The sequence below is a fragment of the Oryzias melastigma genome, linkage group LG4, assembly GCF_002922805.2.
Source record: "Oryzias melastigma strain HK-1 linkage group LG4, ASM292280v2, whole genome shotgun sequence".
Classification (NCBI taxonomy): domain Eukaryota; kingdom Metazoa; phylum Chordata; class Actinopteri; order Beloniformes; family Adrianichthyidae; genus Oryzias; species Oryzias melastigma.
Window position 1 is genome coordinate 4,317,745 of NC_050515.1, and position 17,081 is coordinate 4,334,825.

General features: G+C 40.9%; 2 protein-coding genes across 3 annotated transcripts in view; both read right to left on the bottom strand.

Annotated features, from left to right (window-relative positions):
- Positions 1-1,367: 1,367 nt before the first annotated feature.
- Positions 1,368-6,012, bottom strand: fpgt (fucose-1-phosphate guanylyltransferase). The gene is made up of 4 exons (XM_024258787.2): positions 5,804-6,012; positions 5,555-5,722; positions 5,365-5,457; positions 1,368-3,346 (listed from the first exon to the last, which is right to left on the bottom strand). The coding sequence occupies exons 1-4, from the start codon at positions 5,874-5,876 to the stop codon at positions 1,920-1,922; spliced, it is 1,761 nt and encodes a 586-aa protein (XP_024114555.1). The 5' UTR covers positions 5,877-6,012; the 3' UTR covers positions 1,368-1,919.
- A 4,146-nt stretch (positions 6,013-10,158) lies between these two features.
- acot11b (acyl-CoA thioesterase 11b) overlaps positions 10,159-17,081 on the bottom strand; it is a 13,194-nt gene continuing 6,271 nt past the window's right edge. For both annotated transcript variants that reach the window (XM_024258788.2, XM_024258789.2), the window contains 9 exons: positions 15,500-15,619; positions 15,283-15,421; positions 15,118-15,173; positions 14,481-14,547; positions 14,328-14,411; positions 13,972-14,105; positions 12,254-12,385; positions 11,957-12,083; positions 10,159-10,682 (listed from right to left, as the gene is read on the bottom strand). In XM_024258788.2, the coding sequence (XP_024114556.1) occupies positions 10,500-10,682; positions 11,957-12,083; positions 12,254-12,385; positions 13,972-14,105; positions 14,328-14,411; positions 14,481-14,547; positions 15,118-15,173; positions 15,283-15,421; positions 15,500-15,619 (1,042 nt within the window). In that variant the 3' untranslated portion in view covers positions 10,159-10,499. The remainder of the gene's footprint in view (positions 10,683-11,956; positions 12,084-12,253; positions 12,386-13,971; positions 14,106-14,327; positions 14,412-14,480; positions 14,548-15,117; positions 15,174-15,282; positions 15,422-15,499; positions 15,620-17,081) is intronic.

Consider the following 17,081-nt stretch of genomic DNA (forward strand, 5'->3'; position numbering starts at 1 on the left):
GGGGGGGGGGGTGTCATGTCTGTAGGTTAAAAATAACCCCCCCCCATCCCAAACTGGAATGCCCCCCAACTATGACAACTGGTCCTCCTCTGGGGTGTAGAAGCTGCTGGAGTGGAGACAATAGACATGGGTTCAGCTCAGACAGTGAAGGTCAAGAGGTCAAACCCGTCTGTGCACAAGCTGCACACAGAACCAGAACATTTCACCGGGAGCTCTAACCACTGCAGCACCGTGCAATAAATCACAGTAAATAAATAGTTAACGCCGGAATTTATGTCCAGCTATGAAAAAAAAAATTACATTTGCTTTTGCATTTGAGTAATTCATGTGTCAAAGTACGGCCCGGGGGCCGGATCCGGCCCTCCGGGTCATTCTATCCGGCCCTCCAGATCATTTATTATTAATGACCCGATGTTATCTTGAGCTCATTTCTAACTTGTATGATTTTGACAAAATATATTTTTCGGTAGAGTAAAATATTGAAAGTTATTTAAGGTTTGAGTTGATTTATTCTGGAATAATATTCCTGCATTTTTATTATTCAGAATTATGTTAAAAAGTTAGTTTTAAAAATTGGTATTAATCTAGCTTTTTGGACTATTTTCTTTTTGTTAGACTGTTTTGAATTTTAGCTAAAAATTTCAGCTACATGCTAGCTATTTGGCTAACCTACGTTTTTTTATTAGGCTAATTTGGCATTTAGTTGATATTTTAGCTGGCTATCAACTTCAGCGTTTTCAGCTATTAGCTTCAGTGATTTCAGCTATCAATTCCAGTATCTTCAACCTTCAGCACTAGCATCTTCAGTGACCAATATAAATATATTGTAAAGAGTGTAATTCATGCAGCTGGTTACATCTGTATGTGGTCAGTCTTAAAAAATACTTTGGTGTTTTTCCCTGGACACCTACGGGGGGGGGGTGTAGCGTTGCCACAAAGGGATCCAGTGGATAAAATAAACACTGATATAAATAGAATCCTCACTGGTTTGAATAATACTGTTGGCCTAACACAATAGAAACTGTTTTTTCTATACAAATATTGAGTTGAATATTGTGTCGAATTATGTGAATTCTGGGGCAAGTGGGCGGAGTCACCAGCAAGGAAATAAAAGGAGAAAAGTTTGGGGCGTCAGCAGCTGTCAGATGGAGGAATATGAAAAAAGGCTGGGGAGGCCAAGGGACCCCAGAAAGAAATAAACGAGGATAACCGACCCACAAAAGCTGGATTAAGGAGGAAACTGTAACCGCATCCGTTTTGATCATTCCAGTTTTTTCTTTGAGGACTCCTGTTTCCTGGTAGATCTTTATTTATTCTATCTGAACACTGAAAGAGAAACTAAAAAAAGCCAAAGAGACTGAAAAGAATAGAACATCATTACGTTTTTATTTATCGTCCCTTTTTCAGCTTTAAAGTGTGAGTTCTATTGAAAATAATGAAACTATTTTGTCCATACATGTATGAAAACAAACATGTCTGCAGAAACTTTTACTTGTATTTGAAACAGAACTTTGAGTAAGTATGGAAGTGTTTTTTCACCCATAATTAAAATTTTTACTGTAACTTTTTAAACTGAAATCTAAACTGCAAAATGTATTTTTTGCAAACCTGAACAACATGTTGAATTGAGAATTGTATTTTACTTCAGATTATTGGTGAAAAAAAACTTCCAGCATCACATTTTTCACTTAGACGTACAGAATAAAATGATTTCAAACCAGATATTTAAAAACTCTCAAATCCCAAAATTTGCAAAAATAAAAATCATTACAGATAAAATGTTTGAAACCAAACAGACATTTGTTTTTACTTAATCCTGATTTTCCACATAAAAACATCTCTAAAAATGTCAAATAAATGATTCATTTTTCCAAAGTGGCTCTGGTGACACTAGAGTTCATGCATGACCTAAACGTGTTCTAGCTGGATTTCTTCTGCACGATCTCGTCCTGCAGTTCTTTCCTGAACGTCAGCATCTCCTGCAGACTCTTGAGCTGCAGACACTCCTGCATGGACAGCAGACGTGTTTTCACAGGAAGAGGACTTCCAGATCTTCTGAGGAGAGCCTGCAGCATCTCCAGAGACGTGGAGAAGGAGCTCTGCTGATCGGAGCACAGCGGAAACAGACGAGCGTTCCACAGGCTGCAGCTGGAGGGATCCCCGGAGAACCGGAGCAGCTCCCCGTCCACGTCCCAGAGGGACAGGCACTCCGACAGGCGGGTCCCGCACAACCGCAGCTCCGCCGTGCCGCCAGCAGCGTGCACAGAACGCTTCAAGCTGTCGTCGATCCCAAAAAAGACGGTGACGAACCCGGTTTGGTTCTGGTGGTTCACACACAGCGAGTGCACGAAGACGCCGTCGGGAACCGAGAGGCCCGGACCGGCCCAGCAGCTGCTGACGATGGAGCCCCGGCCGACGGAGACGCCGGCCTCCAGTCTGGAGTACTCCACCACTGAGCCAGAACCCACAATGCAACTGGGATGGAGAGCACTGTGCATGACACAGGAGCCAGAGGAGGCGGAGCCACAGGATCCAGAAGAACTCTGGTCCAGGTGGACGCTGAAGGCAGACGACAGGAGGCCCAGCTGGCTCCTCAGCTCCTCATCCTTGGTCAGGTGAAAGAGGAGCTCCGACGTGGTTCCGATGTGATAAAACTTGGAGTTGTTGAGGAGGATGGCGTTCAGTGGCGTCCCCTGAAGACGACTGAAAATCTTTTGGCGGACGCCGACCAGCCCGGCCTCCTCCGTGGTCACGTTGGCGGTGTTGCTGGTGTACTCCACGGTGGCCTCGGGGCCCAGGGCCTGGAGGAAGTCTCCGTACGCGTCGATCTCGCAGCTCAGAGGCTCCAGCTCTTCCAGCAGCTTCAGCAGAACGTCTGCGGTGTCGAAGTCAACATAGTACGCGCTGTCTGTGTACACAAACTCCGCCTCCGAGACGGGAAGCGCCGCGCTCTTCCGCTCGCAAACGGCGCCGCTGTCCTGCATCTTTCTGATGCTCGGCTTGTGGAGAAAACGCCGACAGCTAACGGTCTCCATCTCAGACGGAGAGGAGGCGTCCCGTCGGTCCAGCACGAACACGCCGTGGGTCGTCCCCACAGAGAGCGGCGAGGGGTGAGCCAAGGCTGTGAAGCCGGGTTTATCGAACCGGAGCTCCTCCCCCTCCGCCACGCTGTACAGCTCGATGTCATCCGCACAGGTCACCAGAACGCCGGGCTTCATGTTGGAGGGAAAGTCCACGTACATGGCCAGTTTGAGCTCCAGCATCTGGTAGAGAGGGTCACCCAGAGGAACGGCCATGAAGATCTTCCCCAGAGCGCTGGCGCTGGGCAGACGCTGACTGAAGCCACCTGAGGGAGACGGAAAAACATCGAGGCTGAAAAGATACACGGAGTTTAATGTTTCTGCGTTGAGTACATGAAATATTCAAATGAAGATATATTTATTTAGGTTTTAACAGAGTATGATGAATAGAGCGGCCACGATGATTCGACTAATCAGGACATTACTGCTTGTATTTCTTTGTTATTCCTAAACTTTATCGTTTTTGAAATCTTAAACAAAATCTGCCCCACAGGAAATGAATGAGAAAGTCTTCAGATTTCAACATTTTAAGAAGATTAGCAACAAACTTCGGAGTTTAGCTAATATTTTAGCAACGTGCTAACGTTTTTGGCTAATTTGTTATGTTCTGAAGCTTTTATTGGCTAATTCAGAGTTTAGCTTCTATTTTAGCTACATGCTAACGTTTTTGGTATATTTAATTTACGGAGGAATTTTTGGCTATGTTGGAGTTTAGCTAGTATTTAAGCTACGAGCTAGCTTATTTGAGCTAATTTAGCATCTACTGAGGTTATTTGGGCTAATTTGGAGTGTAGATCACATTCAAGCAACATATTAAATATTTCTTGTAAAATTGGCATTTATTAGGGATTTTTAAGCATTTTTACTACAAATTTTTCAGAAATGTAGGTTAACTTCAGCGCTCTTTCATAGTTCTCTGACAAAATTTCCAGTCTTTTAGTAACTTTAACATTTTACAAATAGCTTTTGCATTTTTTCCAACCTCTTCAGCACTTAAAGTAAATTGCGTCACCATTTTCAGCAAAAAGCTTCAGCATCTTCAGCGACTATTTTCAGCTAAAAGCATTCACACTAACATTATTGGAGGTAAGTCAAGAGAAGCCGCCTCAAATGATCACATTTATCAAAATGATAGTGGAATTTGCTTTATTTTTTCAGTTTTAAATTACACACTAAGCTAAGAAAGAAACTGCAGAAGAGAAAAGAAGCCGCAGAGTATTACTTTAGCCTTTAAGAAATTTGGATTTGCATTCAGTACCTTTTTTTTTTTAAATAATAAATATGATTTTTTTTCTATTTTTTCTCAAAACAAAAGCAAAAATATAAAAATAACTTTTTTTCAATTTCAAAATAAAAGATGTTTTGTGCCAAACTAGATCATTTCATTGCAGCTCTGGACATCTAGTAACTAATGTTGTTCAGCATAAGATAATATGTGCTTTTAACTCATAAATTTCAAACTTTTTTCCAAGTTTTGCATATAAATCTGTTCATTTTGGAGGTAGAGTTGAACAAACAAGACGTTGACTTCAGGTCAACAGGATGTAAAAACCTTCATAGTTTATCATCTATGTGAACCTCATCAGTTTATACATTTAACTGATCTAAATTAAATAAATGCCAATTAAGTAATCCTTACTTTGAAAAATTGTTGTTCTTTTTTTTGTTCTTTTTTCCGTTTTGTCCTTTGTATACTGCTGGGTTTTGTTATTTTAGTTTGTGGTTTGGTAGTCTTAGTTTGCGGTCTTTGCTTATTTGTTTTCTTTTGGTAGTTTTGGTTAGACAGTCATTATCAGGAGCTGCTGACTCAGACGGTCGACATGGCTGGGTCAGCAGTCTCCATGACTTATTTATGTTTGGCCGAGGATCCACCATGGAGATAAAAGAGCCTCATGTGGATCTGGAGCTGCAGGTTGCAGACTCCTGACTTGGTTGATTCACGAGTGTGGGAGCAGAGAAATGTAAACGAATGAAATCAATAAAATAAATAAATAAAATGAATAAAATAAAATATAAAATGTTATTTCAAAATTACATTATGTCATATTTGTTTTGAAAAGACTATAAAGACACTGGAAACATTTGTTTTTGTAACATTATGATAACTAATTATTATAAATATCTGCTTCATTGTGTAGCTTTATTAAAACATTTTATCACAAAACTTTTATTTTGAAAAACTAAAGTTTTATTTTTTTTAACCAAACAGTTAAATTGAAAAAAGAAAAAAAATTAATCAACATTTAGTGTGAAATGCATTGAACTACTGGAGTTTCAAACCCACCAGCGTGGATGAGGATGACCTTCAGTCTCCTCAGAGCTTCTCCATACATGGAGCTCAGCTGCTGCAGCGCGTGAAGGGTGGAGCCGCCGTTCCCTTCAAAATAAAACTTTATTTAAACCATTTTTCTGAGAATAAAAAAGTGGAGATGAAGGGTTAGACCCGAAACTATGATGCCGTCTGTTTGCCTCACCGATTTTGGGTCCGGGAGGGTCAGAGAAGACCCTGTAGGTGGTTCCGAGAGGAAGTTCTCCCCGGTGGATCTTCTCGCGGATCTGCGCCTCGTACGCATCTTTCTGGCCGCCGTCCACCGCGGTCACCACCACCACGTCCCAGAAGTCTCCCGGCTGAACCTCCCGGCCTATCGGCCGAAAGAGAAACGGCTTTTTGACTGAATGCAGGGAGCTCGCGGACAGACGCACGCGAGGACTTGAAAACTCACCGCGCAGAGAGCTGAACTTCCGGATCTTTTTTCTTGTTGAGGTCATCAACTTCCTGCCACATCCGTCACTCATGCTGACCACGGAGTCGGTAAAATTATAAACGACTTGGTTTCGAATGTTGTTTCATTTAAGTGAAGCTCTCAGTAAATTACGATCAACTTCCGGGTTTGGTCACGTGTTCAAATTGTTTACATCAACCGCGCATGCGCAGGACTGGTTGAGCGTTTCTGGGGTTGAATTGGTGAGATTTTAACTAAAATTTAGAAACAAAATTAGGTCACATTTTATTATAAGAAAAAATGTTAAATATATATAAATTTGGAATCAAGTAGAATATTTTTGTGCTTGATAAACTCTACAGGAGCCCTGTTATTGTTATTTTCTAATCTCGCTTCATTGGGTTTATTCAGATTATTTTGGTGTAACAAAGAAAAAGAATCACTACAAAACTGCTCATGTTTGTAATGCTTCACTGTAAAATAAGATTGCACCGTACTAATACTGTACTTCATAAATGTCAAGCTGCATATAACCTTTGCACTCTCCAAACTACTGTTTACATTGTGACTTATATTATCTAAAAAATCACTCTCACTTTAGTGTACCTACATTTCAAATTTTCTATTGTAAATATTCTAGTCATACCTTTGTTTATTTGTAATTACAACTTATTTATGAGACGTGTGGTGCCGACCTCTTGGCCAGGTCACCCTTAAAAAAGAGATCCTGATCTCAACAGGTTTTTATCTGGTTAAATAAAGGTTACATCCATACATACATTAATTTATTTACAATTTAAACTAGAGTGGGAGGATAAACCCCTAGATACGCAACATCTTGTTTTCAAGAGAGTCCTCCATTTCAAGAAATAATAACAAATGACAGAGTAGGAACCAAACGAAACAGTACAAACAAAGATTAAAAACACATAACAAACACACATAGAAGAACCGGCTCTCAATATCCACCCCTACCCAACATGACATTTCAGAACCACATTTGCAAAGAAATCAGACAAAATCTGAACTGAAACAACCAAACAAATAAACCACAGTTTGTCAGAAACATGTCCAAACACAAACATAACCAGCATCAGACCTCAGGCCTTTTCTTCTGTGCTGCATGCTGACATCACAGCTGTGTTGTGGTGCACATGCAGCTTTATTCATAATGGTATCAACAGAAAACTCCTGAAAAGTTCCGTCTGGAGCCAACAAAGCAGCAGGATTTCTAAAGGAAACCGTTTCATTTTCATTCTCAGTCTGTTTCTTTTTCTGTTACCAAACTTAGTGATAATAAATTCTTTATCTCTTAGCCATCAGGTTGAATAGAACAGAATCATGAATAAACCCACTTTTGCCCTCAGGTGTCGTCTTTGTAAATAAGTTTACATCAGCAACTCCGTTAGTGTTACTATGGTAACAGATGTTTGACAAATCTCCCAAACTGTTAACGTACTGATGGACAAAGATAAGAAAAATCTTCATTTCAGATTAACCAAATGGTGAAAACTGTGTTTTAACATGTTCTTGTGGCATTTTTCTGATGAGGTTGACATGCAAAGAAAATTAAGCATAAAATGTGATTTTTTTTTTTATTTAAATTACGTTTTATCAGTAGTGTACAAAGAATGACGTTGGAAAAAGCTTGTAGATGTGATGTAGAACGTACAGCGGCGTGCTACAAGCTCCGCCCCATTCTGATGCATCCACCTGCAGACAAACAGATCCATGAACGTCTTTGTTTTCCTGGTCTGAGCTGGAATCTGGATCAAACTGTACGGCTGGATAGAAATGATGTTGCTGCTATTTTTGTTGCTCCCCTAATGTTATGTTGGGGTGTGAGGGGCTGTAAGCTGGAGGGGGAGAGAGTACACATAGAAGATCACTGGGATGCTTTGAAAACAGACCAGAAGATGATCAGAGTCTTTTAATTAAAATCAAATCAAAGTTTATTTTTCCGGTTGGAATTTCTTTTCCCAGATGAACACAGAACAGAAACAAACAATCATCAGTGATTGAATGATTACAGGAAAAAAGTTTCAAATCAAGTACAAGCACTTTTTTTTTAATAAAAGGCACAGTACTTTATAATATGTTTAATGTTGTTTTAGTTTTCTCTCAGATTATCAAATCTACAATACAAAGATTTAGAATAGTTGATTATAATATAAACTGCTGTTAATGTCTTATGGTGCATTAACCCTTTTAGATTTTTGTAAACATTGTTTGTTACTTATTTTGAATATTTACATGTTAGTACTTGCATGTAAATCTACAGCTTCTACAGAACTCAGTGACACGAGTTCTGACGAGGACCAGGGGGCGGGAACACATTACTCCAGTTTTAAAATCGCTGCATTGGCTCCCTGTGCGTTTCAGGATTGATTTGAAGATTCTTTTAATGGTTTACAAATGTTTTTACATGTTTTTTACATGTTTTATGTTTTTACATGTTTTTTACATGTTTTATGTTTTTACAAATGGTCTTGGGCCTTCTTATCTCAATGATCTTCTTTTCAAGTGTGAACCCTTGCGGACCCTGAGGTCTTCCGGCACCGGCCTGCTAGTGGTTCCTAAGGTGAGGACCAAAACACATGGTGAAGCTTCGGTCTACCATTATGGTCCTCTCCTCTGGAATGGCCTGATGGAGAGTCGCAGAGACTGTACAGGTTTTTAAGAAGAGGCTCAAGATCTACCTTTTTAATTCTGCTTTTAGTTGATATATCTGCCTATTTATTAAATTAGTTTTTATTCATTTATTTTATTTTTTTCTATTTTATGGATTTATTTAATATTTTATGTACTAAATCTTAATTTCAATGCTATTTATTTGTTTTAAATACATTTATGTATTTCATTTTACTATCTTACTATGGTTTTACCCCCAGTGTTTCCTGTGGATCTACCATATCAGGGCTTGTCTGCTTGGTTTGGGGTCGCTGCCGTGGTTCTCGCCCTTGCGGGGCGGCTGGAGTCCTGCACTGCAGACCGTAGCTGTCCCGGTCCGGGTGGGCGCCATGGTGACCGAGCTGGCTCCGGGTAGAATCCTCCATGCCATCTCCTCCCAGCAGAGCCTTAAGTTTATTTTATATGTTTTAGATTTTTCTTTTTAAGTATTCATTGTGTGTGGGGTCATAGGTGTATGTGTTATGGGGGGGGGTTGGGCTTCTACCGTGTATCTTTTGTTTTTGAATATAAAGCGCTTTAAGTTCCTCACAGTATGAGAACCGGTTTTATGAATAAAGTTTGATTTGATTTGAAATGTAAAAGGTTTGTGAATGTCTGGACCCCAGGAAGAATAGTTGTAACTAATGGAGATCCCTAATAAATAAATGAAAAAAACTAAGGCGTCACCAGAGACGCTTAAACACAAAATCTTTAACATACTGTAAGTTTTCAACCGTTAACACGTAATTACAGCAGATTCTGAAGGAGAAAAGCAGTTTTTCAGAAAACACTGTTAGCCGTTCTGTCTGTGATTGATGCTAACAGAAAACACTTTCTCTGTTAGCCTACAGATCGACCCGGCCCCACATCAGTGAAGAAAGTTATGTGGCCCTCACAAGAAGAAGTTTCACCGACTTCCCTCTTACTCTTGCATGTTGTATAAGCCCGCAGCATGCCCGTAGACCAAATGAGTATGAACATTTTCTCTCCATAATATTGATTTTTCGTGACCCCCACAGATTTGACGTCCGAATCCACCCGTAAGGATAGATGTGACTAAACTTTAAGTCGAGCAGACAGAGACAGATCACAGATTCATTCAACTCATGGGTTGGAACCCTCCATCCAAACCACAGGAGGTTCACATGGAGGTTTGCTCTGAGCAGGAGAGCAGAAAGAAAGAAAACACCATCTGTGGACGTGTCTGGACGTAAACGAGGGAAGTGTAGCGCCGCTCACTGAACATGACGCAGCTAATCCAGGGATGCTGTGTGCAGATTTATTTACCCCGACTACAAAACTGATCGTGTCTGCCAGCACGCAACGTTCACTCTGAGGACTGTGAAAGCTTCGCTGCCGTGTTGGAGTTTTGTTTAGTAAGTCTGGAAAGAAGCATCGGCTGAAGAACAAAAGTCTGAAAGCACAGACGGGTTGTGATGTAGTTTCACTGCAGACTCCTTCATGCTCCTCTGCTGCTCCTGCAGTCCTCACAGCGGGATGCAAACGCCGCCTCTGTTTTCCTTTAATGCCTCAGGAATGGGAAGAATGCGGCGAGCGCTTGAGGGACGGAGGTCAGCGAAGACGACAGCATCAGTCTTCATTTACTTTAATTTTTGATTTGATGTTCATAATCATGTTTGTGTACAAGAAAAAAATCTCTAAAAAAGCAACAAAATTAACGTAAATACTGGCTTCTTTTTTAATGCAACAACATCAAATTAAATACAAATCAAACAGTTTATTAATCACAGCTTTACACTAAAAACACTGGCGCTGCCGTTGAAAACATGATAAAAAATCTGTTTAAATATGATTTATTTAGCAAAAAATTCTAAAGAATTATTCCTGACGTATTATTGGATCAGTAAGAGGCTTAACATCTTGTGCGGACTCGTGCTTCATTGTGCACTCTTGCTCAATAATCTCTGCAAAAACTAACAACAAAACAAATCCTCAAACTGGCTCCTGCTGGAGCCGAGGAGCTCCTGGGCGGTGAACAATATGAAGACGACACTCAGACGGTCAGTCATTCCTCCTGTTGTGACTTTTCTTCCTTTGAGGCAGCAGGGTCCACGACCCGAGCGTCCTTGCTGCTCTCCAGGAAGCGGCTGCAGGCGGAAAACGTGCAATAAAAGCCAGAAGAGAGGCCGGCGATGTCTGTGGAGATGTACGGCAGGACGCCCGGAGTGGCCTGGTTGTAGTAGGTGAGCTGAAACGGAGACGAGGCGAGTGAGGAAGCAACCCTCACAAACACGTGCACAGCTGATGCGGCGAGCAGGCGCGGCCCTGGGCGGAAAACGAATTTGGCGCCCCCTGCAGGGTATTTTATTTGAACATCTCAGCTAGCGCTTGAACTGGGATGCATTTGTAGGCATGCGCGTAAACTGACTGTGCCACTATTTAGCCAACATTTGACGGGAAAGTAGGGGGATTCCAACTGTTAAAGGTGTTGGAAAAATAAAAACCACAAGAACACCACTTAAATTCGTCTTTTTCTAACAAAATGCAGGGGGGAGTCAATTTATTATCAATTTTATACAAGTAAAACAGACAGATCTCTCCTTGTGAGCCTGTGTTTCCTTCTTTTAGAGTTACCGATTACATCAGGACAGTCAAAATCAATCACAAGGATCCAAAATCCAAAACAGGCCGAACAGGATAAACATTTATTGAACACTAAAACTACATTTTTAAAACATTAAAACTGTAACTTTTCAAAATTATGAACTAAATATATAACATTACCTATGATAATGCTAGTGTGAATGCTGTAAAATGAATTTTCCGCTGAAGATGCTGAAATTGATAGCTAAAAACGCTGACGTTGATAGCTGAAATCACTGAAGCTGATAGGCAGCAAAAATATTTGCTAAATGCCAAATTATCCTAAAAAACAAACAAACAAAAAAAACTTAGATTAGCCAAAACTGCTAGCATGTAGCTGGAATATTAGCTTAACTCCAAAATAGCCTAAAAAATCTTAGTAAATGCTAAAATAGTCCATAAAGCTGCAGAATGCCAATTTTTAAAACTTTAAAACTGTAACTTTTTAACATAATTATAAATAATAAAAAGGCAGGAATATTATTCCAGAATAAATCAACTTAAACCTTAAATAACTTTCAATATTTTACTCTCCATAAAAATATATTTTGTCAAAATTATACAAGTTAGAAATGAGCTCAAGATAACATCAGGTCATTAATAACAATAAAATAAAATGATCTGGAGGGCCGGATAGAATCACCTGGAGGGCCGGATCCGGCCCCCGGGCCTTGACTTTGACATGTGGAGTACATCCACTTCTAATAGTTTTTAAATATGACTTTTACATTTTTTTTTTTACATGAAATGAGTGATGCGTCAAACTGTGTGACAAAAAAATAATACTAATATATAGTCATTGTCATTTTGCACCCCTTCCAGCAGATGGCGACCTAGGCGACTGGGGGCAATTGTGCGTAACGCATGCTACGTGCCAACCTTGGTGACGGAGCCGGACTCCTCCCTGATGGTGAAGCCGGCACACTGCACCTCGCCCCTCGTGTAGTCCTCGCTGGGGGGGTGGGTGGGTAGCGTGACCGAACGCAGCGCGATCAGATACGGGTCCCTGATAAGGACAGGACAAGACAGCTCTCTGAGTTCAGGAAACGCCGAAACATTTGACTCAGACGTTAAATGTTAGTAAATAAAACTGTTGAATCCAAAGTGAGGAAAATATAACATGTACATAGGTTTTTTTAAATAGCTAAAAAAGGTGAAAACGTCCTTTTACAACACCTGGAATCACAAGGTTTCCTTCGAGATGCCAGCAAGATAAAGTCCTTCCCTTTGTCCCCTTTACTGACGGAGGGCGTGACGACGCGATAAAGAGTATCTTCTTCATCTGCCTGGATGATCACCTCACACTGTCTGCAGACAAGTTATCAACCACAAACCCCCATCAACCCCCAGGGAGTGACATCATTCAGTCAGAATGTTTAAAGACACGATGAGGGTAAAAACAGGACTTTTATTCTATACTCTGATACTGTTTGTATCCTCACCTGAACTACAAGAAAATACAAAACAGAGAGTTCAACCCAGACGGCATTCAGACTGAACTGTAAAAGGAGATTAGGACTCATAGACTCCAAATATGAGTAATGTTTACTAGTGACTCATCAAGCACATGTGACATTTGGAATAATACATTTTACTTTTTTAACTCTTTTTGTCCTGAACTGAAAGAGAATTTTTTTTTCATAATTCTTATTGTATCTTTGAACAAAGATTTCACCCTCGCTACAAACTCAAAAGCTCATTGCACTCATCTAGTACCATCCAAGAGAAATTTTGGGCAAAAATGATGACATCACAGCTGGAGGAACCATTAAAAAAATGAACGAGGCTCAAACAACAACAAAAAAACAAAAAACAATCCACGAACAAAACCAAAACTACCGTGTCTTAAATATCCAAACAGTGTTTTTAAATTATTATGGGATGGCCACAGGTCCTATGGCTGGGCGGCTATTTTGTGGAAAGTATGAAATTTCATGTTTTCCCGCAATGTGTGAAAAAAAATACTTTTGTTTCAACAATCTTCACGAAATTTCAACGACTGCCAAGGTTTATTTGACCTATGACCTTAGGATGAGGCTGCCGTCCTGAATTAAAAAAAATAACCTTTGGTACCTTCTACATTTAAACTCCTCTAAGCAATTTCAAATTGTCGCTTCCTAATTCCTTAAGGATCAGTGGAAAGTTTCTTGGGAAAAAATGTTAGCGTTAGCGTGGCGAGCTCGCTAAAGTGTCAATCCCTTGCTATGATATATTGCAATTAATGTAATCCATGAATCTTTGGCTCAGCCGGACAAAATAATATGACATACAGTATAAACATCTAAGGAATGTGGGTGAGGTTTACAGAAACCTCTGTTACCAAGGTAATCCAAAAAAATACTTTTTCAGATTCCTCTAAAAATTAAATAATCATGTTCGGAACCCCGAGGCGACCAAAAAATGAAATGGTTGCCATGGAGATAAACCAACAGAAGAGCAGCCATTTGGGAAAAAATGTTTTTTTTCTTAAATGAATTTGTCCCATGCAGCTTTGACTGGATGGGGGAGGGGCATGTGGCAGCCGCTCAGATGGTCAAACGGGGTGACGAGGGCGGGGCAGGTGGCCCCTACAGGCCATACAGCGCCCCTAGTGGCTGGATTTAACATGTTGAGAAAAAATGCATGTACAGTTTGACGTTTACAGTCCTGTTAAAACTGATCTTGATTTTCCACAAAAGCACTCAGGACTTTCACAAGTTGTAGAAATGTAAGACATGAAGTTCAGTCTTCTGACAGCAGTCTGGATAGACCTTTTCGCTCTTTTTTATCTGAGTTTTGTTCATTTTTGTTGGTTAATCTGTCATGTTAATTTGCTCTTTTGACAGGACTGTGAAATAAGAGAAAATCCGTTCTGCCCGTGCTGCCATGATGCTGAGCGTGTGCATGTTACTGACTCATAATGGCGGTCCCACTCCTTTCTCCTCGTCAGGTCTGACAGAAGGTGGAACGACTGCTCTGCTGGAACGCTGACGTACATCTCCACTTTGAAGCACAGCATGTGGTTTTCCTCCAGTGTGTACAGCCTGACCTGCGAATGCAGCACCGCTTTCTATAAATAGGCTTCACTTCAGGTGCCGACGTGTGCACGTCAGGTGTGAGTCCTCTGAAAGGCTGAGCTGAGAAGGGAGGCTGCTAATGATCCTTGTATTTTTCTCAGCAGAAGCTGAAATGTCTTCAGTCAGAAAACGATCAGATCAGAAGAGAAACCGAGGCAGCGACTCGCTTCCTTCCTCATTGCAAAGGAACTGACCTTATTCTTCTCTGATGTCAACACCCAGTTGTTTCTGGTGTCCATGAGCTTCAGCGCCGACACGTTGTTGTAGCTCAGGTACATCTGAAAGACAAACAGCCTCCTGAATGCACGCGCCAGACGCCGCTTTCCTTCTGTCGGCTTCAGTCCTACCTGGTTGCTGGGATCCCAGGGCACAGACAGGGACACCTGAGTTTGCTTGCAGGAAATAATATATTTTCTAAAATGAAAGACAGCAGAGGTCAACTCCAGGCACGACCTGACCAAACCTTCAGTCAAAACGATGTTTTAGTATTTAAACATTATTTCAAAATTAATAAAACCCAAGACAGGTTTTAAGGTTGTCCGAGTCCGTGAAGGGACGTGGACGGTTGGGTCTTCAGTGCTCGGGTCCCAGACTTCTTCTTGTGAGGGCCACGTAACTTGTATCTTCACTGATGTGGAGCCGGGGTCAGTTTGTAGGCTAACAGAAAAAGGGTTTTGTGATAGCAGTTCTGTCTACGATTGACGCTAACAGTGTTTTCTGTTAGCAGAACACCATTTTACTAGCAGTGTTAGCAAACAATCTCAAAGCCAGATTGAGGAAAAAAAGTCATGTGTCTCTGATGTTGTTCAGGGGCCGGGCCAAATGTGGAAGTGGGCCGGAACCGGCCCTCAGGCCGTAGTTTGGGGACTCCTGGACTTGAGGGTCATCCAGGGTGAACTACACACTAAGGTTATCTCTGGTGTGTAAAGTCGGGTTAAATCATGATTGCTGACTAAACAAAAGTTTTCAGCAGGAAATGCTAACCTATCAAGGCGGATCTTCTTTCTGGCTATAGCTTCTTTATAACGTCTTTTTCCATCCTGAAAAACACAGGGAAACCTGCTATCATCTTTAAACAGCTCATCTGATATGAAAAATGCAAAACTTTGCAGAGCTTTAAGAGGCAGAGGACTATCTTAGTGAGCTCACCACAGGCTCAGGTCGTATCCGCGGCAGCGTGCGAGGTTTTCTTTCATTGTCCAGCACCTCGAATGTCATGAAGGCGCTGTTTATATGTCGCTGAGGCTCTCTGCCCTGGTAGGCCTCGGCGCAGACGCCGACCTCCATGCTGCAACACCGTCCAGACGGAAGGTTTAGAGGGAGAACAGCCTGTTTTCAGCATCATTAGGGTGAGCTGGAGCCTGACCTGTGCTTGAAGGAGTTGTTCACGATGGCTTTCAGCACCAGGCGGTCCCCGATGTGGGAGGGGCCACGAAAATGGAACATGTCGATGGTCCTCAGGGTTGGATGGGCATTACACAGGCGGCTGCATTCAGGGAAATACGACACAAACGGATGCTTTGTTGTGTCTCAAGAATTGGATTTTAAAACCACTGAAACACTTTTTATATTTAATCAAGTTGACCAAATGCAGCATCAAAATTCTTGAGTGGATAGAAAAAGAAGTCTATCTGTCTGAGGGTCAGGAGTGAGTGGAGCTGTAAAAACTGATAAGTGGGATTACCAAACCAGAGTTGTTTGTTTAACGAGGACAAAGATCTGTTCAGGTCTGAAGTGTATCACATAAAAATATATATATCTTTAAAAATGTCACAGATAGAAACTGCCAAAGCTTCTTCGACAAAAAAAGTTATTCTATACCATTAAGGTTAAATCTTTTGGGATTAGGATTCCCTGATCTCAGTCTGGTTATAAACATCAGTTAACTCAAGAAAGTCGATTGATTCTGGTTACATTTAAACACACCAACTGCAAGAACACGGTGGTGGTGATATCATGACTTAGGTCTATTTTTCAATAAATTATATAATAAATGGTTTAATGTCGTCATTATAGAGACAGTCGGTGTTAAAAGGGAGTTTGAACGTAAAACATTTCTACCATCCATTAAATGGCGCAGCGGCATAATCGATAGACCTTGTAATCAGAAACCCCTGAGATCGAATCCCACGTGAAAACTGTTCAATGCAGAAACACTAATCATTTTTAATCTGGACCAGCACTATAAATGACAATTTTTTCTGGTTGGGGGTAGGGGTTTGTTATTTTCATATTTTTAAACCGTCAACATTCCTTTGAGTGAACCATCGACTGTCTATGAGAACTGGACTGAGTGTGACATCATCCATAAAAAGTGATTTACTTCCAGCTTCACCCAAATCAAGTCGCCATGTTTGAGCCAGACATCATCAGTAAGTAGTAATTGGAACGAGTCGCTCTGAGTCAAAATCTCTATGGCAACCACTTCTGCCAATCAGGAGTGAGCTTATTGGAAGGCCACACCCCTACCACCTGAAAGTGGGCGGTACAAAGGCTATGTCCAAATTCCTTCACTAATAACCACATCGTGCTACATACATAGTGGAGTCTGCAAAAATCACTAGATTGGCGCATATAGACCACAATGCATTGCGTTTGAACAATTTTGTGAAAAAAAGTATTTTTATTTATTTTCTTTATAAACCAACTCAGTTTTCATCATCAGAACCCAGTAGATTCATAAACAGTCTTTATAAAATGTTCATACTTATAAAGTTCTTAATCTGTGACGCCATATTTGGTTTATATAAATGAATAATGAGCACAGAGTCTGAATTGTTGTTAATTCTCGGGGACTAGATAGTCCTACACTGTAAAGATTTTAGTTGTTTAAAGTGAATTCAGACGTAGCCAAAATGTTATGAACATTAAACGTGGGGAGCAGCAGGCTCCGCCTACTTTTATTGAGGCATCTGATTGGTCAGTTTATAACTTGAACTACAGAAAAA

Excerpts from the sequence above, each read along its gene's own strand:
- fpgt (XM_024258787.2), bottom strand. The coding sequence starts at position 5,876 with ATGAGTGACGGATGTGGCAGGAAGTTGATGACCTCAACAAGAAAAAAG. Across the intron at positions 5,723-5,803 it reads GAAGTTCAGCTCTCTGCGCG|GCCGGGAGGTTCAGCCGGGA; the intron begins GTGAGTTTTCAA and ends TTCGGCCGATAG. Across the intron at positions 3,347-5,364 it reads GGTCATCCTCATCCACGCTG|GTGGCTTCAGTCAGCGTCTG; the intron begins GTGGGTTTGAAA and ends CGTCTCCCTCAG.